The 25,698-nt window shown below is 44.0% G+C and overlaps 1 protein-coding gene across 25 annotated transcripts in view; it reads left to right on the top strand.

Annotated features, from left to right (window-relative positions):
- The window catches only part of MACF1 (microtubule actin crosslinking factor 1), a 341,210-nt gene extending 318,884 nt beyond the window's left edge, over positions 1–22,326 (top strand). For 10 of the 25 annotated variants that reach the window (XM_072771834.1, XM_072771848.1, XM_072771831.1 and 7 more), the window contains 12 exons: positions 606–726; positions 1,425–1,588; positions 2,927–3,089; positions 4,599–4,753; positions 5,607–5,681; positions 6,848–6,865; positions 9,747–9,864; positions 10,672–10,740; positions 16,612–16,823; positions 17,330–17,440; positions 19,895–20,024; positions 20,854–22,326. In XM_072771834.1, coding sequence (XP_072627935.1) covers positions 606–726; positions 1,425–1,588; positions 2,927–3,089; positions 4,599–4,753; positions 5,607–5,681; positions 6,848–6,865; positions 9,747–9,864; positions 10,672–10,740; positions 16,612–16,823; positions 17,330–17,440; positions 19,895–20,024; positions 20,854–21,110 — 1,593 coding nt within the window. In that variant the 3' untranslated portion in view covers positions 21,111–22,326. The remainder of the gene's footprint in view (positions 1–605; positions 727–1,424; positions 1,589–2,926; positions 3,090–4,598; positions 4,754–5,606; positions 5,682–6,847; positions 6,866–9,746; positions 9,865–10,671; positions 10,741–16,611; positions 16,824–17,329; positions 17,441–19,894; positions 20,025–20,853) is intronic. The other 15 variants (XM_072771844.1, XM_072771855.1, XM_072771854.1 and 12 more) reach the window with 9 other exon arrangements.
- Positions 22,327–25,698: the final 3,372 nt, after the last annotated feature.

The raw sequence follows: 25,698 nt of genomic DNA, 5'->3' as shown, positions 1-25,698 counted from the left end.
CATAGCTCTAAAATAAGGATCTTATCAGGTCTCTTCTCTGGATCAAAATCGTTCAGTTGCCCACCATTGCTCTCCAAATAAAATCCCAATACCTTAGCCTAACACAAAGCCTTAATGGATCTTTCTCCTACCTACCCCTCCTGCTGCTCTTCGAATTGCATCTTGGGCTCGGCCAGCAATCCCCAGAGCCCTAGCTCACTACACTGTCAAGCTCCCTGGATCTCTGTGCCATGCCTTCTCCTGGGACTGCCTCCCACCCAGTCTTTGGTCCAGTTCTTCCTCCTTCACTACTCCACTCAGGCCCCAGTCTCCAGGCAGCTGTCCTTGGAACCCTGGTCTGCCTTTGGAATCCTGGGTGGCATTCATTGCACTGACTTCCTGGTTTTCCTCACTCAGCTGTGAGCTCCTTGGAATCAGAAGCCCTGTTTGATCCCTTCAGGTTTCTAACACCTGATGAAGTGCCTTGCTTAACTGTTTTTCTTAAAAGGTGTGAGACAGTGTTCAAAGGCATCTGTTCTGTCATGAGCTTGGGCTTTGTAAGAAGTTGCCTGATTCTTAGTCCAAGAAAACACTTAACTCTGTTCCCTGTTGTTTGTGTTTGGCAGACATTTATGGAGGAGATGACTCGCAAACAGCCTGACGTAGACCGGGTCACGAAGACATACAAAAGGAAAAATATAGAGCCTGCTCACACACCTTTCATCGAGAAATCTCGCAGTGGCAGCAGTATGTTTCTAGCCTCCTGTGTTAGGGTGTTTCATTCCTGTTATTTGAAGATGAGCACTTTCCAAATCCCTGTCAAAAAACTTCTTTTGGGGGTGCCTGGCTGGCTCAGTCAGTAGAGCTTGCAGCCCTTAATCTCAGAGTTGTAAATTCAAGCCCCGTGTTGGTTGTGGACCCTACTTCAAAACAAAAACCTTCTTTTCGGTTTTCAAAAACTATATTGGATTTGAACTAAAATATTTTTTTTAAACTCACTTTTATTACACGGACACATAGTAAAACTATATTCCATTTTCTTGGGCTTGCATAAAATTTTGAAGTGGTCAAGCAGATTGTTTTGCAGTGGCCTTTCTATTGTTTTGGTCATCAGCTAGCTGTTTACATTTGGTTTGCACTGATTTAATTATGACATTAAATCAGCTCTTGTAGAGCCATTGCTGTTCTGGTTGAGTTGACATTTCCTCAGTTTGCTAAGGACAAAATGAATTGAAGATAAGAGATGAATACCAGTTGGCTGGGAGGAGGAGCAGTATTTTGACATTAGTATGCTGAATACCTAAATATTATCACATCCCATGTTTCTTTTCACATTTACTGCTTGGATACCATTTTAAAGGTGTCCTGAGTTAACACTATGGCACTTTCTCTTTGTGAAGTGACAAAACCAGCTTTTCTAATCTCGTAGTTATTTTTCTTTTTAGGGAAGTCCTTGAGTCAGCCCACACCACCTCCTATGCCAATCCTTTCACAGTCCGAAGCAAAAAACCCACGGATCAACCAGCTCTCTGCCCGCTGGCAGCAGGTGTGGCTGTTAGCACTGGAGCGACAGCGGAAGCTGAATGACGCCTTGGATCGACTCGAAGAGGTGAGGCCCTCTTATTATGACCTGTGCGTCTTGACCTACTTCTCTAGAAGTAGAAACAGACCAGGGTGAGCCAGTACTTTATCCCTCAGGCCCCCTAGGAGAAAAGCACAAGGGCAAGGAGACCACTTACAACAGGGTAGGCCATAGCACCTAGTTGTGGAAAGCAAGCAGACAACCAGCCAGTGTATTTGAGGGTCTGGCCTGTGACCCGACCCTCCTTAGCACCTGGCTGTGGTCAAAAGTCCAGAGCATGACTTGGCAAAGTTACCTCCCAAGCACATAGCTAATCATAGTAATGGCCATTATTGGGCCCTCTATGTAAAGATATAAGCTACACAATTATGAAATAATTATGTAATATTTATGGCCTTGGTATTCCGCTAGTTTTTACTAAGAATGAAATCAAATTCTACTTTGAAGTATCATTAACCAACCTAAAAAATATAGTACTACCCTTCCTAGTTTCTAAAACAAACCTCTAATACCTTTTATATTTTTTTCATTTGTGCGTATCAAAGCAGCTATGCCCGGAAGTGAGTGTTCTGTGTTTTTTGTTGTTATCTCTGTAGGTCAGTTGAGTTTTAAGCATTTTTGGGTTTTGGCTTTTTCTTTTTTTTCCCTATTCCTTCCAACTTTGGAGTTTGAAAGACCAGGGGGAAAACTGCTACGCTATCTCAGTCATCCTGAGTCTCTCTCACTAACATAGTCCAAGTGGCTAAACATCGCCTTGCCCACTGCACAGGCCTGCTGTTGTCTGCCAGAGTCACATACTTCACATGCAAGTCAGATGGGCACTTTGCCCCCTCTGGTGCCATTCCAAAGAAACATGCTTGCGTGCAGGGTTGGATCCTTAATGCTTCCAGCCAGAACTCAAGTTATCTCATCTCAGAAAATGATGGGAAACATGAGCCTTCCAACACAGGCCTGTGTGATCATAGTTCTTTTCAAAATCACATCAGTGAGGAGTGCTCAGGACTTCTCTTCTGGGATAGAATCCATTCCCTTACGTCTAAGAAGGTGGTCCTTTGAAAAAGTGCAAAGGGAAAGCAAGGCTGGCTCTACCCATTCTTGTTCTGCGTGCTCCGTATTTTCCATGGTGGTCGTTCAGTTACTGCTTCTCTCACTGCTTCATTACACCACAGCTCATGTAAATAATCACGGCTTTAAGTGAAGGATCCAGATTGTGCCTTCACCAAAGAGGCAACACATGGATATCATTGTTGGTGCCCTCCAGAAGGCCTGCATGGCTTTACTGAATGTCTGAAAGTTTTGGTATGCTCTGGGCACACTTGAGGGCCAAAACAATAAGTCTTGTTGACACCTACGATTTCTGTCTAGTTGAAGGAATTTGCCAACTTTGATTTTGATGTCTGGAGGAAAAAGTATATGCGATGGATGAATCACAAAAAATCTCGGGTGATGGATTTCTTCCGGCGAATTGACAAGGACCAGGATGGGAAGATAACGCGTCAGGAATTTATTGATGGCATTCTGGCATCCAGTGAGTTCACTCATAGTTCCAAACATGGATCACACCTAGATTCCTTGCACTTGGTGGAAGCCCATGATATTCTGGTTAAATAGTCTTTCTGAAATCAAAGCAATAGTCTTTTCTTCTTCTTTTTTTTTTTTTTTTTTAGGATTTATTTTTTATTTATTTATGAGAGACATAGAGAGGCAGAGACACAGGCAGAGGGAGAAGCAGGCTCCATGCCAGGAGCCCGATGCGGGACTCGATCCCGGGACTCCAGGATCGCGCCCTGGGCCAAAGGCAGGCGCGAAACCGCTGAGCCACCCAGGGATCCCCCAAAGCAATAGTCTTAAAGGAGAAGTAATGTAATTGCTTATTACTAAAATTGGTCCATCATTTTGATGGAAAGAAGAACCTCATTTTGCTGGGAATTAAGCAAAACAGGTCTTTGGCAAGTAAAACATGTTTGAAGTATAGATTAAGGAACCAAACTTTATGAATGATGAAGTTCTAAGTAAAATGTTTAAAAAAATAAAGTTTTCATAATAGTTTCTGACATCTGTATAGCAGCTTAAAAAATACATGATCTCATTTATTTTTAGCAGGAAAAATAATTGAGGCATAAAGTAGTTAAGTGAATTGCCAGGATCACAAAGCACATCTCACAGCTGTGCTGCTTTACATGAGTGGCCAGGGAAGGCCTGTCTGCAGAGCTGATATTTGAGGGAAGAGTTAGAGGCCAAGGGAATAGCAGGTACAAAGCACTTAGGTGGGCACGGGCTTGGCATGTTCTAGGAATTGAAGATGGTTGGGGCATCATGACCTGGGGGAGTGGTGAGAGGTGAAGTTGGAAGGATCAGCAGCAGCCAGTTCTGGCAGGGCCTAGGAGAGTTAGCATATCTGACCTCTTATTCTAGAGGCAGTGGGACAATAGGAGACCACCAGAGGTTTTCACCTGAGAGATCTGATCTACATTTTAATAAATCATCCAGGCTGCTGTAAATATTCACAATTCCTTTGGGAAGCAGTTTGTTAAGAACCTTTAACCTTAATTGTTAAGGCAATTATCTAAACATAGGGAAAACTGCAACCACTCCACATTGTCACTATTCTGAAATCATCGAAGTATCCAGCAATAGAGTGGATAAGTACATGCTTAGGGTGGATGGTAGGTCTATGGGTAGTTGTAATTTTACATCTTTTGGTATATCTGAAATACTGTTTTATTTATTTATTTATTTATTTGTTTGTTTGCTTGTTTGTTTATTTATTTATTTATTTTTAATTGCATGGGGAAGGAGGGAGTCTAAAGCAAAAACACCAAAAAACTTAACAGTGAGTGGTCTTTAGGTACTGTATCTTTGGGTATTAAAAAAAAAAAAATCTTTATAACATTACGTCTTCTAAACAGGCATGTATTACTTTTCAGAAAAAAAAGCAAGATATAGATATTTCTACTTTCAAGAAGTTTTTGTATACCCTCCAACAACCCAAGTAAGCCCTTTAGTTAATGTTCCAAATACAATTACTTTTCTCCAGAATTCCCTACCACCAAGTTGGAGATGACTGCTGTCGCTGACATTTTTGACCGAGATGGAGATGGCTACATTGATTACTATGAATTCGTGGCTGCTCTCCATCCCAACAAGGATGCTTATCGCCCAACAACCGACGCAGATAAAATTGAAGATGAGGTATGGGAAATTACTGTTTTGTTTTGTTTTGTTTTGTTTTTTGAAATTACTGTTTTTTGAGCATACTTTTGACTGTAGTGGTTGGGCGTAGTGGCCGTATCAGCACCATGACTTATCTGTTAGAAGAGTATTATCTGGAGTCCCATTTGGGGATCCCTACTTGGAGGATGACACCGCAGAAGATCTCTGACTGTTGAGCTCTCTCTCTCAGTCTAGATGACTTCTTACTCAAATGAGTCACATCTATATGGTTCCTCCAGAGTTCACAAACCACACTCATCCTGGTTCATAGGCACCATGTTACTTAGAAAGGACTCTTCTCTCAATCCTGGGCATCCCACATCAGCATTTAAGGGGTAAAATGTGAAGTACTGCTTGAGTTGGTGTGTGTACCAACCAAGCTTTCTGCCTAGTTAAGGACTTTTTCACACTGGAAATTGCACCCATCACCTTGAAAATAGCAAATTCATTAGTAACACTTGGAGATCCCAGGATCTGTTGATCCTATAAAGGGAGAGATTAGCAGGGTATGTCTTGGGTACGGCCCGGAACACCCCAGACTGACTTCTGGAGACGCAAAGGTTCCTGGGTTGAAATTTATAAGTCTATTCATAATTTGCTTTATTTGATTTTATTTTGATGCATAATAGCACATTTCTCTGAAGGAACTTGGAAGTAAATGTGTAATGTATTAATTTGGAGTAAAGAATAAATGCACATATCAAAAGCCTAATATACTTCAAAGAGATGTAATGAATAGCTTTCTGCTTACATGTAAAAATTTTTGTTTCTCTGAAGAGAAAATCTTGTTTTATCCTTCACACTTTTCTTTTTTGTTGTTTACAACCAATAGGTCACAAGACAAGTGGCTCAGTGCAAATGTGCAAAAAGGTTTCAGGTGGAGCAGATTGGAGAGAATAAATACCGGGTAAGGAAGAGAAAACCGGTCCTTTGGGGTGGTGATGGTGGTGGTTCTTCCTATGTGGCCCTTATAGGTGAAAGCAACCTGATACACAGCAGACCAGATGATCCCACCTTCCCACTACCAGTGCTTGGAGGAGCAGACCAGAGCCAGTGGAACTTAAGATGTAGTCACTGTCTGGCCCTCATGTCTGTAGATTCCAAATGTCAGGTGTCCTGTTAGGCTAAGCTTAGTGCCCTACATAGTTCCATCTGAAAAATAGTGCCATATTTAGCTAGTAGTAGCTTGTCCTTGAGTTCCAATATTGGAGACATTTCAAAGTCCTCTCTTTTGCTGACCAAAGTCTTTAGGGAAATGGTGACAACTGTGCCAATTATCTGAAAACGAACCCATACCTCCCAGAGTGCTGGTCATTGTGAGCCTGAGTGGCTCCCAGGGCAGAGAGGGCTGGAGGAACTCTGTCAAGGTCCCAAGGGATACCCTGTCTGCTCTGAGCTGAGCTACAAACAGCCAAGATGCACCAAGGGGACACCAGGCTCAGTAGTCTTCCCTGGAAAGCTATGCTATGGACATAATTCAACCACGAATTATGCTGTGTTTTAGCTTCTTTTAAGACTAAGGTTAAGGCATAGAAGGAATCTGAAACAGCACTTCAAAAAATATTCAGCAGTGTATCTGGATTCTCTAAAGTCCTAAGGAAAACCTAGGATTGGTAAAGAGAGCTCAGATTGTACAAGGAAGTTGTACAAGTTAGAAACAGGAAAATCCAGGTTCCATTAGTACATCAAAATGTCTTCAAAGTACACCAAAACCACCCTGGCCTGCTCATAGCTGGGGAGTGTTGGGTGAGTCTGCCTTGGATCCAGCCCAGGGCATTTAGTTAATAAAACTAAGCAATCTTGTGCTTGCTTGTTGCTTTTTATTTTCTTGTTTGTGTGTGTGTGTTTTTTAAATTGCGAGAGAAATGAATTAACAAAAGCAATCGGTAGAGTGGAAGAGTTAGGTCTTATTAATTTGTAAAACCACACCCCTGTGGCAGGAGCTCTCGAAGAATATGCTTGAAGACTGGTAACGTGATTGCATGATTTTCATTCCTTAGTGTTAATTTGACAAAATGTTCTCTGTTTTTTTTTTCTTCCATTTCCTTCGTCCTTTACTCTTTTTGTTTGTAGTTCTTCCTCGGCAATCAGGTACAGTGTGCCTTGCAATATCCTTCTTGGTGGAAATGGTCTGTGTAGCTCATGCTGCCTGTTCTTTGCTGTGGGGAGAGGACACAATCTGAAGCATGCCTGGGTCACATCTGGTTGTCTTACCAAGTGGAGAAACTACTAACAGAGCTAATCTTGTAAAGCTGTCACAGCAGCAGCAGCGGGATAGAAGAGTGTGTATGTGTGTTTTTAAAAAGATGAAATTTTCTATTTGAACTTAGATTGGCTGAAGACAATCTCCCTTTGGGGGACTTTGAAGTTAATGGTATCAATCCATCCCACTTCTAAAAAGAACCTGGTCTCTTACTTCTGTGCTAGAAGTCAGAATACCAACAGCACAGTTCTGATTTATACACGAGTCTTTTGACAGTTAACATGAATTCTATAGCATACACGAAATCAAAAAGTCTTGTGGGGTACTTAAGTACTCAATCTGTTCAAATACCTCATGTACTTGTATTTATATCATATTTTATAATTATAAGGTGCCTCAGAACCACAATGTAATAATCATGATTTGGTCATAGCCTGAAGTTTGCTGATTATGTCCAGCCAGCCAAAAATCTAAGGGATCAAATTAGACTTACAAGAAGAGATTGAATGCTTTTGACTCCACTTGGTAATTCTAACCTAATAGATCTTTTTGAGGGCTCTGGGGTCCTGTGTCTTCAAATGGAAGGAAGTTGCATGGGTAAAGTCTGTCTTGGGATGTGAAATCAGAAACATTAACAGTTGATTTGAGGCCCTCAATCAATGTTAAGTTCCAGGCACTTCAATAATCCTTCACTCTAGTAATATTCTGGGCCAGTGGGCAGAACAGAGGATAGAAAAAGACAAAAGACAAGAACAGCCAAACTGGTTTAAAATATCATTGCATCAGTATGCCAAGGCATACCTCAAAGCTGTGCCTGTTTCCTAATAACTGCATGTGGGGCCCAGGGGTCCTCTGAAGTGGCACCTGCATCCTCGTCCGCCACTCCACTGACTGGCAGAGGGCCAGACGAGTTAGTTCCAATGTTGGAACAGAATCATGAAGTCCATTTTGTGCACGGGGCACCTGAGACCTGAAGGCGCCCATGCTGACACTAGCGTCAGAGCCCTGGACACCATAAGGGAATTTCCAGTTAAGGAAACCAAAGTCCCTGGTCCCCCAAGACATTTCTGGGGTCAGTGCCTCACTGATGGCCCACCTCTGTCGGATTTGCACAGTCCCTCTCTAGTATTAGAGCTGCTGTGGCCCCTTCTCCCATTCGTCACTCTGGCTGCTGGCTTGGCTTACACCTCCTTTTCCCTACAGCAGAAACAAGTTAGAATCCTTCAGAAAGAGCCTTAGTAAGAAGTTAAGGAGAAAAAAAGAATGAGTTAAGTGGAGTAATCCTAAAAGCTGACATAAACTACAGGACACAGTAACATAAGGGTAAAGTACTTCTTGGAGTCGTGTCCTGATGCACTGGGGAGGATGTAGAGGCCCTTATTTCCTCCCTCTTCTCACTGATCCAGAGAGAACCCTGGCTAGTGACTCAGGCCGTCACTGTTCTTGGAGGGGCCCTGAGGGGCCAAAGGGGCAGCTTCCTTCCCGGGACAGGACGTTTATTCCCTCACATCTCTGGGCACCCACTCCAGTGCTCTTCATACTACACCATGCTGTTGCTGTGATCACCCTGTATAAAATCTTAACAGCAGTGGGAGATAAGAGATGTAGGACTATTTTCATTTTCTAAGTAAAGGATTGGGGGAGGGGGCTGGTGTTATTTTCAGTCACCTTGCTGCCTATATAAATAGTGCACTTGAGCCAATGCAGGGTAATACAGAGAATTAACCATAGACACACTAATTTTGAGGGAGTTGGTTATGTGTCCTTCTTAAATATCTTTTCTGGCATTTTCAATTTTTGTGCCTTGTTTCAAAGTTATGGTTCTCCTTTATAACTTTAGAAATCTTAATGAACTACTAAGTCCATTTACTCCTCCCCAACTGCAATATTCTCCTTGAATTAAATAATTTTAGGAATGCTACTTTTCCAACCAAATGTTTGATTTTGTATTCTGGGATCTCCACATGATTCCCTTTTGTTGCCTCTTGACCTTATTTTAGGGAGGGTAATTTACGCAATAGGAAACTCCAGATGTGAACAGGGCTGAGAAGTAGGGATGTTAAGGAAAAAGGAAAAAATAAATATCAGAAAGTCATGCTTGTCTTAATATCCCAAAATGATTGTTGAATACTATTTATAATCAGCATTGTAGATTAAATTTTAATTTTTTCAACTAAATTTTAGTCTAAATGCCATAGTCATTTGCTCAGCTGAAGAAACTTTTCTGCTTGGTGACATCACAATTAGAGAATACCAAGGGCTTATTTCTGAAAACCTTGTGTGGAAAATCAAATTTCCTTCTAAGCTTTTAATAATAATGATGCTTGCAAGGGTTTAAGACTTGAAATAGTATTTGCTGTTCTCCATTTACCTTTTGAGCACACTGTATTCAGAAGTTCACATCTACCTTTTATGAAAGCTAATGTAACAATTGTACTACTAGGTTTTAATTTGGGCAGAATATTTAAAAGAATTAAGGTGAGCTAACATTTGTCCTCTGCCCTCCCCACTTTGGTGCAGGGGCAGGGGCGTGACCACCAAAAGTTAATTTTGTCCCAGTGGAAAGACTATTGACACTGGTCTTTACCTCAATATCCCAGCTTTTACATATTTTAAATTCTTTTTTGAAAAAATGTATAAGTTGGGGAGTTAAAATTCTTCCCAAACTGTCAGATGTCATTTGTCTTGTCTGAATACAGTCTGCTCTGGGAAGAAGGCCTTGGCCTGCCTTAAGGCACACTTGCTCATCACTCTCCCTTGGACCCGCAGTTCGGGGACTCCCAGCAGCTGCGGCTGGTCCGCATCCTGCGCAGCACCGTGATGGTCCGAGTTGGTGGAGGATGGATGGCCCTGGATGAATTTTTAGTGAAAAATGACCCCTGCCGAGGTAAGGAACCTTCCTGAGCATGAATTGCGCCCTTGCCACTGACCTTTCATGCTTTCACAAAGTGTCAGTAGTGGCTCCGTTTGGGTTTTATTGTGTTAAGCTGCCTAGATAGTGCTCTGCCAGCACAGATTAGAACTTGGGGGTCCCTGAGTCGACCAGGAAGAGAAAGCAGGAGAGCTTGATGCTGTAGAGGGAGACAGGTTTAGAGGGATATAGTAACAAGAGTTAGGATGTATTGGTGTCTTCAAATGTTTCAGGTTGAAAGGTGTTCAGTTAACAATAGCCTGGAAAGGAGCCTAATGAAGCCTTTGAGGTTCCTGGTTAGTGTGCTCCAGGAACACAGTGTCCCTCTGCTTGTAACTCCTATGTCAGAAACTCGGGGAGGGTGTTGGGCCCGTCCCATGCAGGGAAGGACGGTGGGGGGGGATCTCCCTTGGCTGGGAGAGGGGATAAAGAATATCTAGCAGTGAGCCCAGACGCTTCTAAGATAGTTGATCACCGAAGCAAGATGGTGCTAAACATAAAAGGGCAGGCATGCCAGCCCAAAGGCAGAAGAAGAGAGGGAATTGAATATGAAGACTGGCAACTACAGCTACAGGTATGTGAGGGCTGCTGCAAGGCAAGGTGGTCAAGTTCTGGTGGCTAAATCCTCTTCGACTGCGTCCTTTCCTTTTTCCTGTTAGCCAAGCTGCATGTGGGTTCATAGGAGGTTCCCCCACTGTCTGCCAGTTTGTCTTTCTTGACCAGTTTCTGCGTTTCCTGCTGTCTGTTTCTTTGTGTTTCTTTCTTTTTTTTTTTTTATTCTAGTTCACCATCCTGGGAGTAAAATAAAGCGCTCTGATTCCAGCTCTTCGATTTCCAGTCAGTCTCCCATAGGTTGGCTTTTAAGCTTTGTCCCCCTTACCCACACCCCAGCCTGTTGAGAATGGCTTTGCTTCTTCACCTGTAGCACCTCTTGGCTCTGTGGGATCTGCTGCCTTTATGAATGCTTTGAAATAGCCAGGCCATAGCTTTTCTATTACAGGTGACAGCATAGAACGCTTCTGTTGGAACCATACTGGTGGAATTCGTCAGAGTTTCTATGTATTTAGCAAATACTTAGATAGCTTTTTAGGCATCACAGGCTGTTACAAGCAATTTATGAATAAGAACACATTTACACTTCTGCGAGGTATAGATTCTGGCATTGCCTCCATTTTACAGAATAGGAGATAAAGCATAGAAAAGTTCAACTACCTACCTGAGACAGACAACTCATAAATAGCAGAGATAGGATTCCAATCCAAGACAGTGTGGCTCTAAAGTATGTGCTCCTGATCAAGGTGCCATGTGTCTCTGAGGCTGACATATGTGCCACACCCCTTTCTGTGTGTGGACTGCTGGTTCAGCCACCATAATTAAGTTGGTAAGGCATATTTATAAACCTAGCAGAAATGTTTACAGTACAGTTATATAACTTCTTTGGAAGTGATTTATAGTCCTATTTTGAAGTGTTTAGAGCTAAAGGGTGCGGTTCGCATATGAATTCAGATCTGCTCATGAATAGCTTCTATTTTGAATGTCATTCTGCATTTACTCCAGTACACAAGAGTAATTTTCATTAGTTTATAATAGTAAATTTTAAAAGCACCTGTTCTGATCAAAACTTGAAAGGGTTTAATCAGTTTTAGAAGTTACTGTATTGCAAACTAATTTCCTTGATATAAGTCTTCTTCTACTGTTTTACATCAGAAACAGGAACAATAGATAAGATTTTAACCATAACTCAGTAAAACAACATTATTTCTTTGCAAATTTATTAGTAAGGTTTTATTTTTTTCTGTCCTGTATGATTGGACTAAACAAATAAACAGAAGAGATACTGCATGTGACATTTTGGAATCTGGATGCCTGTTTGCTGCCTGCTGTACTTGCTCTATTTACAGTAACTTTATGCTGATGGCCAAGGGGAACACTGCTTGCTTTGTCCTTATGTTAAAAGCTAAAAACTGGAACCCCCAGAAAGTTTGGGAGGGCCATCTAGTAACCTATTTTCTATGGAACATAGTAGCCTTTCCGGCAGCCCTGGGAGCAAACAAGGTAAGGCTTGCCTCTGTGCCCTCCTAGCACTCAGCAATCCTCTTGATTGCCCTAATGGCAAAGTCCAGTACTTCCCAGCAGTCTTAGATATCATACCTCTACCAGTGACAGGATGAGTATTTCTAATCAAGTAAGTTGTGCTAGGAGTTGAACCTTTAAGGGCTGGGGCAGAGCTAAGAAGTGACTGGGGAGGGCGTGAACATCACAAAAAGAAAGGTTCCCTGAAGCTATCTAGGATTCTGAGACGATTCATGTGGCTTCTAGAAGCACCACTTGGGGTAGATTCTGTATTCGTTTATATTGCATTTCCTTGGCTCTCTGGACCACAGAGAACATAATCAATGACAGTATAATCTGACATGCACAATCATTTGTTGCCTCCTTCCACATGGCTATTTAAAAAGGTGAGAGGTAGCTCAAACTGCACATTGCTCTAGCCACATGCGTAAAGTGAAAATATTCAACTCAGTAGGTTCGTGACACTGCCAAAATTGGAGATTTCAGTTTATGAATCCATCCATGGCAAAGAAGATCATGATGTTTTGGATGTTGATGAAAATAATGCCTAAGGAATAGGTCTACCTTTACCTGAGCGTAGTTTTTGAGCGTTAGACAAATTAGTTTTCCCAAATAAGTGAAGATCTAGAAAACTTCCATTTATGAAGATTTGAAAGACTATCTGGCTGAGAACTGATTCTTTTTCTTTTTTCTTATGGTAAAATACACATAAAAGTTACCATCTTAACCATTTTGGAAGTGTTCATTTAAGTGGTTGTGCTACCATCACACATCCACGGAGCTCTTTTCATCTTGTAAAATAGAAACTCTGTGCCCATTAAACAGTGGCTTAGAACTCAGTTGTAACTAGGTGTCCTGTTCCAGCCAACATCACTGTGGCCAACCTGAGTCCCTTAGAAAATGGTGGCCTCTGGTGTTGAAAAACTGAAATGGTTGCCTTCAGAGCCTGGCCTCTAAGATGTGATTCTCAAAAAATCATGGCCAAATGCTTTTGAAAGACACTGGGTTAAGGTTTCTTTACTGTAGGATGTCCCAGAGCTTACAAAATGCTGATTGCATTGGGGCTCTCCCAAAAGGGGAAAGTGTTTCTACAAAAAGAACTCTTTATGTAGGAACCCCCTCAGAAACCTTAGTTTGGGAAACTGCTATAAAAAGTGGAAAACGATGGCAGGATTTGGGGCCATTCAGAGTTCTCAGGTTTTTATTTAGAAATTCCATTTTGGGGGATCCCTGGGTGGCTCAGCGGTTTGGCACCTGCCTTCGGCCCAGGGCATGATCCTGGAGTCCCAGGATCAAGTCCCACATCGGGCTCCCTGCATGGAGCCTGCTTTTCCCTTTGCCTGTGTCTCTGCCTCTCTATGTCTCTCATGAATAAATAAATAAAATCTTTTAAAAAAAATTCCATTTTTGGGGATGGGATGAGAAATGAGACCAGTTAGAAGCCTGTTACAGCCATCCAGGGTGGAGGAGATGCTCCATGAATCACATAAGGGTAAGGGGGTACAGGAGGTGTAGAAATACACTGAGGGTTCGAGAAGCTTTAGAAGATACAATCGGTAGAAAAAACTCTAACTCTAGAACTCCTGTTATCGGGAGGAAGGGACCTGTGTTGATTTCCCAGTTTCTGGCTCTGATCATGTCTAATCAGTCGTTGGTTATAAGATTCTGACATGTAGGCACGGGTCTACAGGGGGGATACATTTGGAATCAGGCATGACTGTATGACAGCAATGAAGTCAGATGGGTGAACTTATCACCACATGGTTCAAAGTCTAAAAGAACAGGACTGCAGACAGAGGAACATCAATGTCTAAGAATGGGCAGGAAGGAGGAGAAGCAGGAAACCAGGTGTCCTGGGAGTCCAGGGAAGAGAGTGTTTCAAGAAGAGAACAGTTATGCCCCCATGTGCAAATTACAGCAGCAGAGAGGTATATTTACTTGTCAAATCACTAGATTTTTACCTGTACATATAAGTATGTGCACACATACTCTTAATAATACAGAGAGCATTAGCAAAAGTGAAGTAAATTCAGTATACTACGTTATTTTGGACACTGTTCATTGGTATAAAATTTGGGGGATCAGTTGATAAATATCAGACATCTTGTGTGCATCCTTTTTTCCCAGAAAATCCACTTACAGAAATTTATTTTAAGGAAATCATCGCTGATATGCATAAAAACCTTTTTTTTTTTTTAAGATTTATTTATTTATTTATTTATGATAGACACAGAGAGAGAGAGATTGAGAGGCAGAGACACAGGAGGAGGGAGAAGCAGGCTCCATGCCAGGAGCCCGATGTGGGACTCGATCCCAGGACTCCAGGATCGCGCCCTGGGCCAAAGGCAGGTGCTAAACCGCTGAGCCACCCAGGGATCCCCTGCATAAAAACCTTTTACAAGTAGTTTGTCACAGCATCGTATGTCCCTTAGGTTGTCAGATTAAGGAATTTTTACTCTTTGTACTTTTCCATATATTTCAACCTTTGTACAGTTCAAAGTTACCAGTAAGAACTTGCCAGAGTGATTTAGGTAGTGTAGTGGGGATGGGAGCCTGAGTAGGGTGGGGAATGGGCAGAGAACTGGTGGTGTAGGTGAGACTAAGAAGAGCTGGGGCTGGGATAGAGAGCCCAGGTGGGAGCTGTCACTTCCAGTCCCAGCCCGTCCTTGGTTCTCCTCGACCTCAACCTCCGCCTCTGTGAGTGCTTTAGTTCCTTTGTCTGTGACTGACAGGTGCCCTACTGCACGTGATCACACTATAAATGGTGCAGTACATGGGGAACGTGATGTCAGTATGTCATTTTAAATGCCGTGGCCCTCATCTGAGATGGCATTTCAGAGTCTTCCTCTTGTATCACTCTGTTGTTGTTTGGGAGAGTTGGTGCAGAGGTAAACTGTTAAATGTTTACTAGGTTTAAACCACATGTCTGAAGTTTTGTATGGCTCAGGGTCACAGGCAGTTCTCAGCTGAGCCATGATTTCCATTCATCACTGTTAACTTAGCGCTTTTCCTGTGTGCCCACTGTTAGCCTGGACACGTTAGCAAACACAACACGTAAGTCCTGAATCCACAGTTACTAGTGACGGAAAGTATTACTGAAAGTACCTGTGTTAGGGCTGAAGGAAATTCTCTTGGAGTATCATTAGTGTAGACACAGAAGAAAGCACTGACGTCCAGAAACTGGATGAGTAGAGAATCCAGGGCCAAGGAATGAGCCTTGAGGGGTGCACTCTGTTGGGGCCTGAGGAGGAAGGAAACAGCTTAGCGTTCACAGACTATATCATTTGGGATCAGCCTGAGGAAACTGAGGCCCGGAGCAGGAAGACCTGGTTGGTAGCTGAGCCTGGATTGTCACTCAGGTTGTGATATCCACATCAGCCCTTTTAACCTGATCCTTGGGTATGTTATGTCAGCATAGTATACTGAGAAGAATTTGATTTAGGAATTTGGAACAACACTGCGTGGACGGACACCTGTGCAACCTGATTTAAAATCTGAGTCTACCAAGAGTACTCAGCTAGCTCCCTTGAGGACATGCAGGGTTGGGCAGAAGCGGGGGTAGGCACAGAAACCCCAGACCTGCTGAAGTCGTGGTTCTTCGCCAGAGCAAGAAAAATCTTACATAGAAAAGGATGACAAACATTTTGTATATAATGATTCCCTTTTCCCAAGTTTCACCAGCAATCCTGCATGTTCAGGTCTATCTAGCATGGTCTAAAAAGTAAACAATGTAGGATGGATGAGGAGGTAGGAACTTATTGCAGAAGAACACCTTTTGGTGAGAGGTAATCTAAGGACATATTCCAGAGGAATGGTTTCTTTTAAATTTGTAGTGTCTTTCACATATAACATTTATGCTGGCCATCCTTAGAATCTTCTGACCAAATCCAGATTTTAAGTTCTGGTCTCCCAGCTCCAGAAAGCCATGGGACAACACCTATTGCCTTCAGAGCAGTTTCCAGATTGCTTCCACCCCAACATTCCTCCCACTTTCCATTGTCCCTTCAGCGTCTTGTTGCTTTCAGTTTTTGACTTAACCGTTTCTCACTGGCAAGGTTTGTGCATGGTCTTGATCTTTCTCTCTCTCCTCCCACATGTTTACTTCTCAATGATTTTATTCTGATCTTTTGACTATACTGAGCTCCTGGACCCCTTCCCTTAGGATTATTGTGAACTGAACTCAAATAGAAAGAAGAGTCTGGATAATGTTGATTTTGGTGATCTGTTTTTCTCCACTAATTAGTTACCATGTATCCTGCAAAACCTGAGCAAAAAGTACACATGTACTATGAGAGAGAAAAGAGGGGTTTTGATTTACGGTGAGAAGTTTGTGCACTGCTGCATCGGCTTTCTGTGACTGGTTACGGTGTGCTTACCCCAGTGGATGGTGGGAGGGCATTCTGTATATAAAGTTCTTTATCATGGCAAACCAAGGGGCCGATGAGTTCCTTGTCAGCCATGGGTAAGAGTCATGACAGACTGACATCATGAATTTACCTCGACTTCAACAGAATCCACAGATGGCACTAAACCTATCCAGCTGTTATCATGGGGTCAAGCAGCTGTGTGACCATCGAAGATACGCTTTTTTTTTTGTTTTTTTTTTAAAGATTAACTGACATTGCATGTTGTGTGTTTGTTCTTGTTTAGCACGAGGTAGAACCAATATCGAACTTAGAGAGAAATTCATCCTACCTGAGGGAGCATCCCAGGGAATGACTCCTTTCCGATCGCGGGGTCGAAGGTCCAAACCATCTTCCCGGGCTGCTTCCCCTACCCGCTCCAGCTCCAGTGCTAGTCAGAGCAACCACAGCTGTACGTCCATGCCGTCGTCTCCAGCCACCCCAGCCAGTGGAACCAAGGTACGCACCGACCTCTCTTCGTGGCCTTCTTCCTCATTCCTGTATTTTCAGATGGTTGTTGTTGAGCATAGCCTCTGAACACCTCCAGCGAGGAGAGGAACGTGAGGACCTACAGACCAAGCTTTACTTAGACCAGCCTTTCTAGGCCCCATTAGAAAACAGGACCTTTAAGACATTTATTAAAATATGAACTCAGGTCGTTAAGTCAGAAACCCTTTTTTTCCACTATTTCACATCCAGAGTTACTAATTTTGGAAATCCAGGCGTTATCTGTGCAGCTGAAGCTAACGGATACACTTTGTTGGTTTTGATGAGTTACTTATGAGGAATGCTGTTGCCTTTCTGCCTGGTCCCTTGTATCCTGTTGAACTGATGCACGTTTTGTTTTGTTTTCTGTTTCTTTAAAATTCAGTGTCTTCTATTTATTTTTTCGTGTTCCCAGTTTGCTTCCTTTCTGTTCCATTTTCAATTGTTCCCATCCTTCCCTTTGGATTTCCGTTTCGCAGACTCCACTTCAGTCCTCTCGCTGTTATGACAAACCCTGGTTGGTAAACAGTAAAGCGGGCACCCCTGTCAGGGACAGCCATTATCCTGACTTCCAGCTGCCCAGCCCCGAGGTAGAGTATGGTTTTGCTGACTAAGGGCACAGTCAAGACGAGGCCCTCGCTAATGCCCGGACCTTGATCAGCTACTCTTCCTGACACGAGTCCATGCTCTTTTTCCATCTCTGATGCTTGCTCTCACAGCTGATTCGTCTAGCCAAGTGTTTTTCAGGGGTTTCTAACTCGGGCTCACCAAAATTGGAGATGAATAAGAGATGCCTAAAACCGGATTGTTTAACAACTTGCTGACAGTCTTTAAAACGATATGTTTTCCAGGGTGATAAACAGTGGTCATTCCTGGTGATCTGTTGTTTATGGATATTACTAAAATTCAGGCCTCTTGGAGTCTCCAAACATGAGATACACAGACGAGTTATGAACACTTGAAATTCAACTGTGGTGCATGTTCAGCAGTGTTCTATCTTTGCTTAGAACAGAAGAGTGGCTGGCGTCCCCTGCCCTGAGCCACATCCCCAGGGTGGTTGGTATCGCCAGATTGGTCTGAGGCATGGGTGCTGCCTACTTCAGCCAAGCCCAGTATCAGTGGACACTGCTCTGAGGCTCCGATTTTAACTTCTGAATTTCTTGGCCTAGTCACTCAGGTGTCTGAAGCCTTGATCCAGATACACTCCCTGGCAGTTAAGCATGTTGGAGTGCAGCCATTAAGATGCCCATAACATTTTTGGAAGAGCAGCATTTCAGACACAAAACATGGGCCAGTGGCTTGTCTGAAAATATGCATTCTAGCTCCAGCTGGGACATACTGATTCTTGTGCCTCAAAAGATAGCATTGCCTTCAATCATGCAAAGCTTCAGCCCGAGAAATCGGGAAATGTAGGAAGCCAATGCGTGTGACTGGGCTGCTGCTTTGGGATTCATCCGCTCCAAGCTAAACCTCCAGTTCAGAAATCTGTCTGGTTTAGAACATGATCTGGGGACCCACTTCCACCAAAACCCCAATATTCAACCTGCTTATCTTGCTCTTCTTCTTCTTTAATGGCTCCAGTTTCATGAAAGTCTCAAAAGTTCCAAAATTTTAAATGCTTTAATTATGAAGTACAAAACACCCACAGGATTCTAATAGACCAGCCTTTTTGTTTTATCTTTTGTTTTGTTCATTTCGAGGTTTCATCTTTCCTTACCTGTGGGTGTTGCACAGGCTGCGCCCTGACATGGACTCCCGGCCCAGAGTCTCGGGGCTGTGGTCCTCCCGGTGGCAGCACTCACAAGCGGTAGCTTCTGAAACTGGTGCTCTTCCTCCGGTGTGGGCCAGGAGGCTTTGTGCGTGAATGTTAATCACTTTCTGCCGCTTCTGCTTTTCCTTTCTAAATTAAAGAAGTACAGGAAACACAGTGAAATAGGTTGCTTTACTCTTTGCATTTGTATGAACATCTTAAAGGTCCTGGAAAACAGTTTACACAGTTGATATCAAAAAAAGATTAGAACAGCATCTTGGGATATGGGTATTTAGAACAGACTTAAAATATTCTTTCTCCAAATTAAGTCTGCTACTATTTAAAAATAAAATACACTCAAAAGGGAAATGTTGCTCCTCCCGGTAGCAGTAATAACATGTATCTCCTTCCATTCGGAAATAATTTTTCCATTAGGAAGTGCTTCTACACAGGATTTATTCATTCAGCAAGTTTTTATTGAGCCCCTCCTCTGTGCCAGACACTCCCTTAGGTGCTGAGGATGGGACAGCGAACAAAACAAAGTCCCTGTTCTTACAGAGCTTACACTTGAGCAGGCAAGACCTCAGAACGAGGGTAGCTGGCCTCTGTCGGGTGCTGACACTCGCTGTGCCAAAACCTGAAGCAGGGGAGAAGATGAGGTAGTACTTGAGTACTAAGGCAGGACCTCTCTGATAGGCCACTCCAGCGACGTGGCCTGAAGGAAAGAAGGGAGTGGGCTGTGCAGATAAGATACAGGATGGGGGGAACAGGGAGGAGGCGGCCAGGATTCACGGTGGGCTGAACAGAGGGAGTGTGGTTATCTGCATTTTTTCCAGGGAGGAAAACAGACAGAAAAATCTTGGCTTGACTGAAGTTCCTACATGCATCTCGTAAGAGAGGTTGGAGTGATCTTTGCATCTCCATACTAAATATTTAGGGCTAGAAACCCATCTTTCAAATTTTTAACCTCATCACTTTGACACTTGGAATTATTTGGATTTTTTTTTCCATTTCTTGTAGATTTGTCAGTAACATAGAATTTGTCAGTAAATTTCTAGTTAGAAGTTTAGAAGACATTGTGAAATTTTAAATTGGAACATAAGCCTCTTAAGGGGTAAAATTATTAAAATACGTGACCTAGGACACTTTCAAAATACATCTTTGTTTTCCTGGACTTTTAATTTGCTTTTCAATCGATTAGATATAAGGAGGCTTAAGTAGACCTTTTAAAATTGAATTTCAAAAATTATACCTAGTAAATATGACCTTTTTAAACTTTTTTTTTTTTTTTAAGGTTATTCCATCAACAGGCAGCAAATTGAAACGACCAACACCAACTTTTCACTCTAGTCGAACATCCCTTGCTGGTGATACTAGCAATAGCTCTTCCCCAGCCTCCACAGGTGCCAAAACGAATCGGGCAGGTAAGTACCTGCCCCTGTCGCATGTGCATGCGCGTTGGGGTGAAGAGGAGGGGGCTTGGCCAGGCTGAGAATTGGGAAACTACAGCCTCTGGGCAATGCTTCCCTGCTCTTCACAGAGCAAATAATGAGAGCAGCACATAGGTGTGATGTCCAGAGAGGCCCATAGACTTTCTGCTGTTCTTTCTTTCCCTCCTGCTGCTATAGCTACTAACTGCAGCCATGACTTCTAAGAGTAGATACTTCCACGGCGAAAGCCAGGCCCCCTGTTCTTGATCAGAAATGATCACATTTGAGAGAATGTAAAAGGGAGGAGTGGCTTCCTGAAGTGGGCCTTCCTCAATGTTGGGACTGGCAGTTTGCTAGTAATTTTTGCAACACACTCTATTTATCATAGCTGCTGGCAAGCTGAGAAAGTCAGGGGAAGATCACATCTGTTCACCCGTTGATGTTCCTCATGGGAGCCTAGGAATTGGCCTCCTTTCTGGCACTCTTTTTGCCTGTCCTCGACCCCTACTCCCTCTAGCAGGCTCTCTCTGTGCCCAGGTGTCTGAGCAGCCCTGCTTGGCACCATTCTGTGGGCACAAGAGGTCACTGAGCTGCTGAGCGAAGTTTCTAATCCTCAGGAGGCAAGCTTCTCACAGAGGCAGGAAAGGTTTCAAGCCACTGCTGTGTAGATGAGATACAAGTGGTCCAGAAAGGCTCTGATTTGCCCAGGGTCACACAGCATATCGGGTGGTATTAGAATCAGAGCCCTGACCTCTGGTCACTTGTTCTTGCTGCCCCGCCATGTTGTCTCTATTAAGTCTGCTGCTTTATTCTCGAATTCCAGACCCTAAAAAGTCAGCCAGTCGCCCTGGGAGTCGGGCCGGTAGTCGGGCCGGGAGTCGGGCCAGTAGCCGGCGAGGAAGCGATGCCTCTGACTTTGACCTTTTAGAGACACAGTCTGCTTGTTCAGACACTTCGGAGAGCAGTGCCGCAGGGGGCCAGGGCAACTCCAGGAGAGGGCTAAACAAGCCTTCCAAAATCCCGACCATGTCTAAGAAGACCACCACTGCCTCCCCCAGGACTCCGGGTCCCAAGCGATAACACTGTACAAGCACCCCCAAGCCTCTATCCACTTTGAAGCCTGCTCCGTACATTGGGTGTATATTTATTCTGAACAGGAGAAGTTATATTGTTAAAAGTGTAAAAGAATAATTGTGTTATGAAGCTGCCTTATTTTTTTTTTCTTTTTGTAAGTTACTATTTTCATGTGAATATTTATGTAGATAAAATTTGCCTCCTGGTAACCCTGTAATGGATGGGGCCCAGAAATGAAATATTTGAAAAAAAAAAAAAAAAAAAAAAACAAGTGAGAAGGTCAAGATGAGAATGTGTATTAAAAAAAAAAAAAAGCCTCTAAATAGGGTTTCTGCGCGGTGCAGGGTTGTAAACCTGCTTTATCTTTTAGGATTATTCCTAAATGCATCTTCTTTATAAACTCGACTTGCTGTCTCAGCAAGATAAATTATATTAAAAAAAATAATAAGAATCCTGCAGTGTTTAAGGAACTCTTTTTTTGTAAATCACAGACACCTCAACTAGCAAGAACTGAGGGGAGGGCACTTCTAATTGCTTTTTCCAATGTTTTTAATGCTGTGTGATTTTAGCTGAAGAGAGGGAACCTCCTCTAGGTAATGTTTGCACATGATCAGCAAAAGGAGTTCATTGCAATACTTTAAATACTGTCTCAGTACTGGGTGTTTAAAGGACAAATAGCTGCTAGAATTCAGGGGTAAATGACTGTTGAGAAGACTTCAGAACATTGGGGTTTTTAAGAGTCCTGGTTTGTAACTTCCTATCCAGCCCTGCCACCAATAACTCCTGTGCTCACCAGGACCCAGGCCCTTGGCAAGGGGAGACTCCTTGGTGGCACTGTGAATTACAGATTTGTTTATCTGCATTTTTGCTATTTATTTAAATGGTCGATCAACTTCCCACAAACTGAGGAATGAATTCCACAAGCCTATTCTGAAAATATGGACATAAACACTTGCTCGTCCTTTAAAGGAGTTCACCAGCACACCTGTTAACAAGTCCCGTTTGCTTCCGTCTTTTTTTGTGAGTAATAAAGTCAACTGACCAAGTGACCATGAAGAGGGGCTATCTGGGGCTCCTGTTTTTTAGCTGCTGTTCTTCAGCTCCGACCATGTTGCTGTGTGATTATCTCAATTGGTTTTAATTGAGGCAGAAACTGAAGCTCTACCAATGAACTGTTTAAAAAAAGACACACTTTTGTATTAAAATTGCTTGCAGTAACAAATTCGTATTTCCTGATTTTCTTCTCAACTATTACCTTATATATAACATATTACCCTGGGTATGATTGTGTTTTGGGTACTTAAATGCATTATTCAAATCAAAATATCTTGGTGGATAAATTATGGAGCTCACTAGATTTTTTTTTCTCGTTTCATCCTTTTTAATTTTAACAAAGCAACAAAAATAATCAGGCTATTGTTAATGTAAATCTGTAGGGTATCTGCTTCACTTAGGTGATTACACAAATAGCAATATATAAGATTTCTGTACTAGAAACCACAAAGATCCCAGGTTTCAGAGAATGGGGCCAATTTCCCACAGTAGGCTGGTTAAATGACAGAATTTCAAAAGTGAAAGCAAAAGTTGGTCATCAAATCTGGCTCTTCTTTGCAGATGGAGACACAGCAATGGGAAAGTGGGAGAGAGGGTTATTTGCCTGAGATCACAGAATTAATAAATGGCAAAAATGGACCTTAAAGCAAATCACTGATTCCCTATTGAAGTCTGGCATTTCTGTTTCCTCCAGACCCTAGTCGGCTTTATAGTAATTAGAACAGCCAAATACTAAGTAACTCTAACAGCAGGAATTAGGCTAGGAGTAACAAGAGAACCTGAGGTGTAGGTAAGAGGGGTTCAAACTCTGGCCACCTGTGTTTCTGATCATTAGGCCATACTCCTCAGCTCATCAGGATTGAGTGAGATGGATACATGTTTGCCAAAGCTATTGGAACCTGACTATCCAGATTAAAAGAAATGCAGCTTGATGTACTGACTCTGAAGAAAGTGCTTACTCTAGTCCTCCTGGGATTAGATAACTTCAAACTGCCAGAACTGTGCAGGATAGTGTTTTCACCCAAATTTGCTTCTCTAGGCTTCCTGGCAGCAGAAGCATACTTCAAACTGCTTGACCTCCTCCATCCTTTCAGATTCTGGACTGTGATCACTTTTTTTTAAACCAAGTAATTCAGGTTTTCCATTTGCAACAAAGCTCAGCTAGTGGAATCTTCACAAAGTTTATTTTCCATTCAACAAATACCTACATGTAAGGCCATATAGAGAATATAGGGATGACAGAAAAAAAAAGCTTAAAATTACACTTCTGGGATACTAGTGCTAAACGTGTGATACTAATTTGGTGTTTGCTGGGTAGAGATGCATGAGTCCCTGGGGTTTTGAATGATACAGTAACAACAGCTAACATTTACTGACTGCTTGCCGTAGGCCAGTGACTGCTAAATGCTCTCTATCCAGCCCCACCATCGTGACCCCATTCACAGATGAGAAACAGTCTGAGAGGTTCAGAAACAGCCCAAAGTCACACCACGACGGGCGCAGCTGGGGAAAGCCCTTGTTTGATACTACATTCTCCAAGAAACCACCTCAGTTCCTGAAGATTCCACTCATGTCCCCACCCCCATATCCCAGCTCCTTGTTCTCTGCCCTTCCAGGCAGTTTGCAGGCCTGGGGTCTTGGAACACAGCCTTGGTTCCGCCTTCTGTAGAGACTATGTTCACCTGGCTATTACCCTTATTTGGGGGTGTTGATCCACTGGGGGACAGGGACTGGTCAGCTTCATCTCTGGTGGAGCATGAAGAAGCAGCCCATGGTGGTTGCTATTGAACTGAGTTGTGGAGTAACACCCTTCGGAATGGCTCAAACCTGATGTTTAGGTTTATGGGAATGTGAGGCCCATTATTATTTTTAAAAAGTTTTATGTATTTATTCATGAGAGAGAGAAGCAGAGACCTAGGCGGAGGGAGAAGCAGGCTCCCTGCAGGGAGCCCTTTACAGAACTCCATCCCAGGACCCCGGGGGATCACGACCTGAGCCAAAGGCAGATGCTCAACCACTGAGCCACCCAGGTGCCCCAAGATCCATTATTTAAAGAATACCACTGTCTCCGCTAACCCTATATTGAAATAAATGATTTCTGTTCTAAGTATGAGCCCTGCACTGGGCTGCTGACAGTCTAGCTGGGAGCCCAGTGTTGCACCATACACAACCGGAGGGTTACAGGCTAGACCTGAGGCCCCCGATGATGTGGTGTGGACTCCACGGGGAGCGCCGAGGGATGCCCAGAGGACAGTGAAGAGGACCTGAGATTGAGACCCTGAACGAGCCTGACACGGGGATGCCCCCTTGACTCTGCCCCTGCCTCTGTCCGCAGTCACCAAGCCCTGGGGATGCAGCCTCCTCAGCCGCTTTCTCCTCTGCCCTCCACCCTGTCACCAAAACGGATCATTGTCCCCCCCCCCCCCCACGCCCCATTGTACCTGCCTCCGCTGTGGGCGCTGGCTCTAATCTTGTCCCTCCAATCCACACTCGCCCCTGCAGCAGACTCTGCCTTGGGCACTTTCGGTGGCTAAGCTGCAACATCCTTAAGAGGCTTGTAAGCAGCATGGGAATGCGCCCGTTGGATAAAAGGCAGACTGAGCCCGAGCCTAAGGCACCAACAAATGATTGTTTATGTACAGTAGCCTTTAGCTTCCACGCCCACTGTGGGGCTTGAACTCAGAGTCCCATGCTCCACTGAGCGAGCCAGCCAAGCAGCCCAGTTTCAGTATTTTTTAAAAGTTCGAAGCGATCATGGGGAAATCTTAATTTTGGTGGACTTCTTAATGTATTTTGAAGTTTAATACTGAATCCACACTGGGGCCCCATAACCCTCTGTCGTCCAGGGCCCTCCTCTAGTCTCCCTGCGAGGCCCTTGGACCCATCCTTGGCCAGCCCCTCGGCCTCAGCCTCAGCCTCAGCCTCGCCGTTTGCTGGCTCTCTGGGCTCCACTGAACAGCTCACCTGCGAGCGCCCACCTGCCCAAGCCCAGCTCCGCTGTCGTGTGACAGGGAGAGTCCCTTAACCTCTGCGTGCCTCAGCGTCCTCGTCTGTTAAAAAGGGGGTGAAATGGCATCAAGGCGGTGTGCGCTAGCATTAAAGAAGCGAGGCAGAGCACTGCCGGCACATGCCAAGTGCCAAGTGGTGCCTGCACTATGCTCCCCGGAGTCGCTGTTCCCTCTGCCTGGAGCACTCTTCTCCCCCTGCCTGCCCTTTGCTGTCACCCCGGGCCCAGTCCTTCAGCCTTCCCAGCGCAGTCGAGGGGTCACTTCCTCCCACGTGAGTTAGCGCAGCGAGGGAGCGCCCCGGAAGAGCAGAGCGTGCAGAGGGGGCTGAGGCGACGGGGGCTTCCGTGCAGAGCTGCTCTCGCGAGCCGCCAGGGCCCTGACCACGGGGCGAGCAAAGCCCGTCCCAGGCGCTCTGCAGGGCGCGTCTCCCACGCCCGCTGGATCGGCCCTGGGGCCCGCAGGGCGCGGGCACAGCGCGGGGTGTGGGGCGCCCGCCTGGGGCACCGGCCGGGAGCACGGGGAGCCAGGAGGGG

Source organism: Canis lupus, chromosome 13 (genome assembly GCF_048164855.1).
Source record: "Canis lupus baileyi chromosome 13, mCanLup2.hap1, whole genome shotgun sequence".
Lineage (NCBI taxonomy): Eukaryota > Metazoa > Chordata > Mammalia > Carnivora > Canidae > Canis > Canis lupus.
This window is presented reverse-complemented; position numbering and strand designations above follow the sequence as displayed.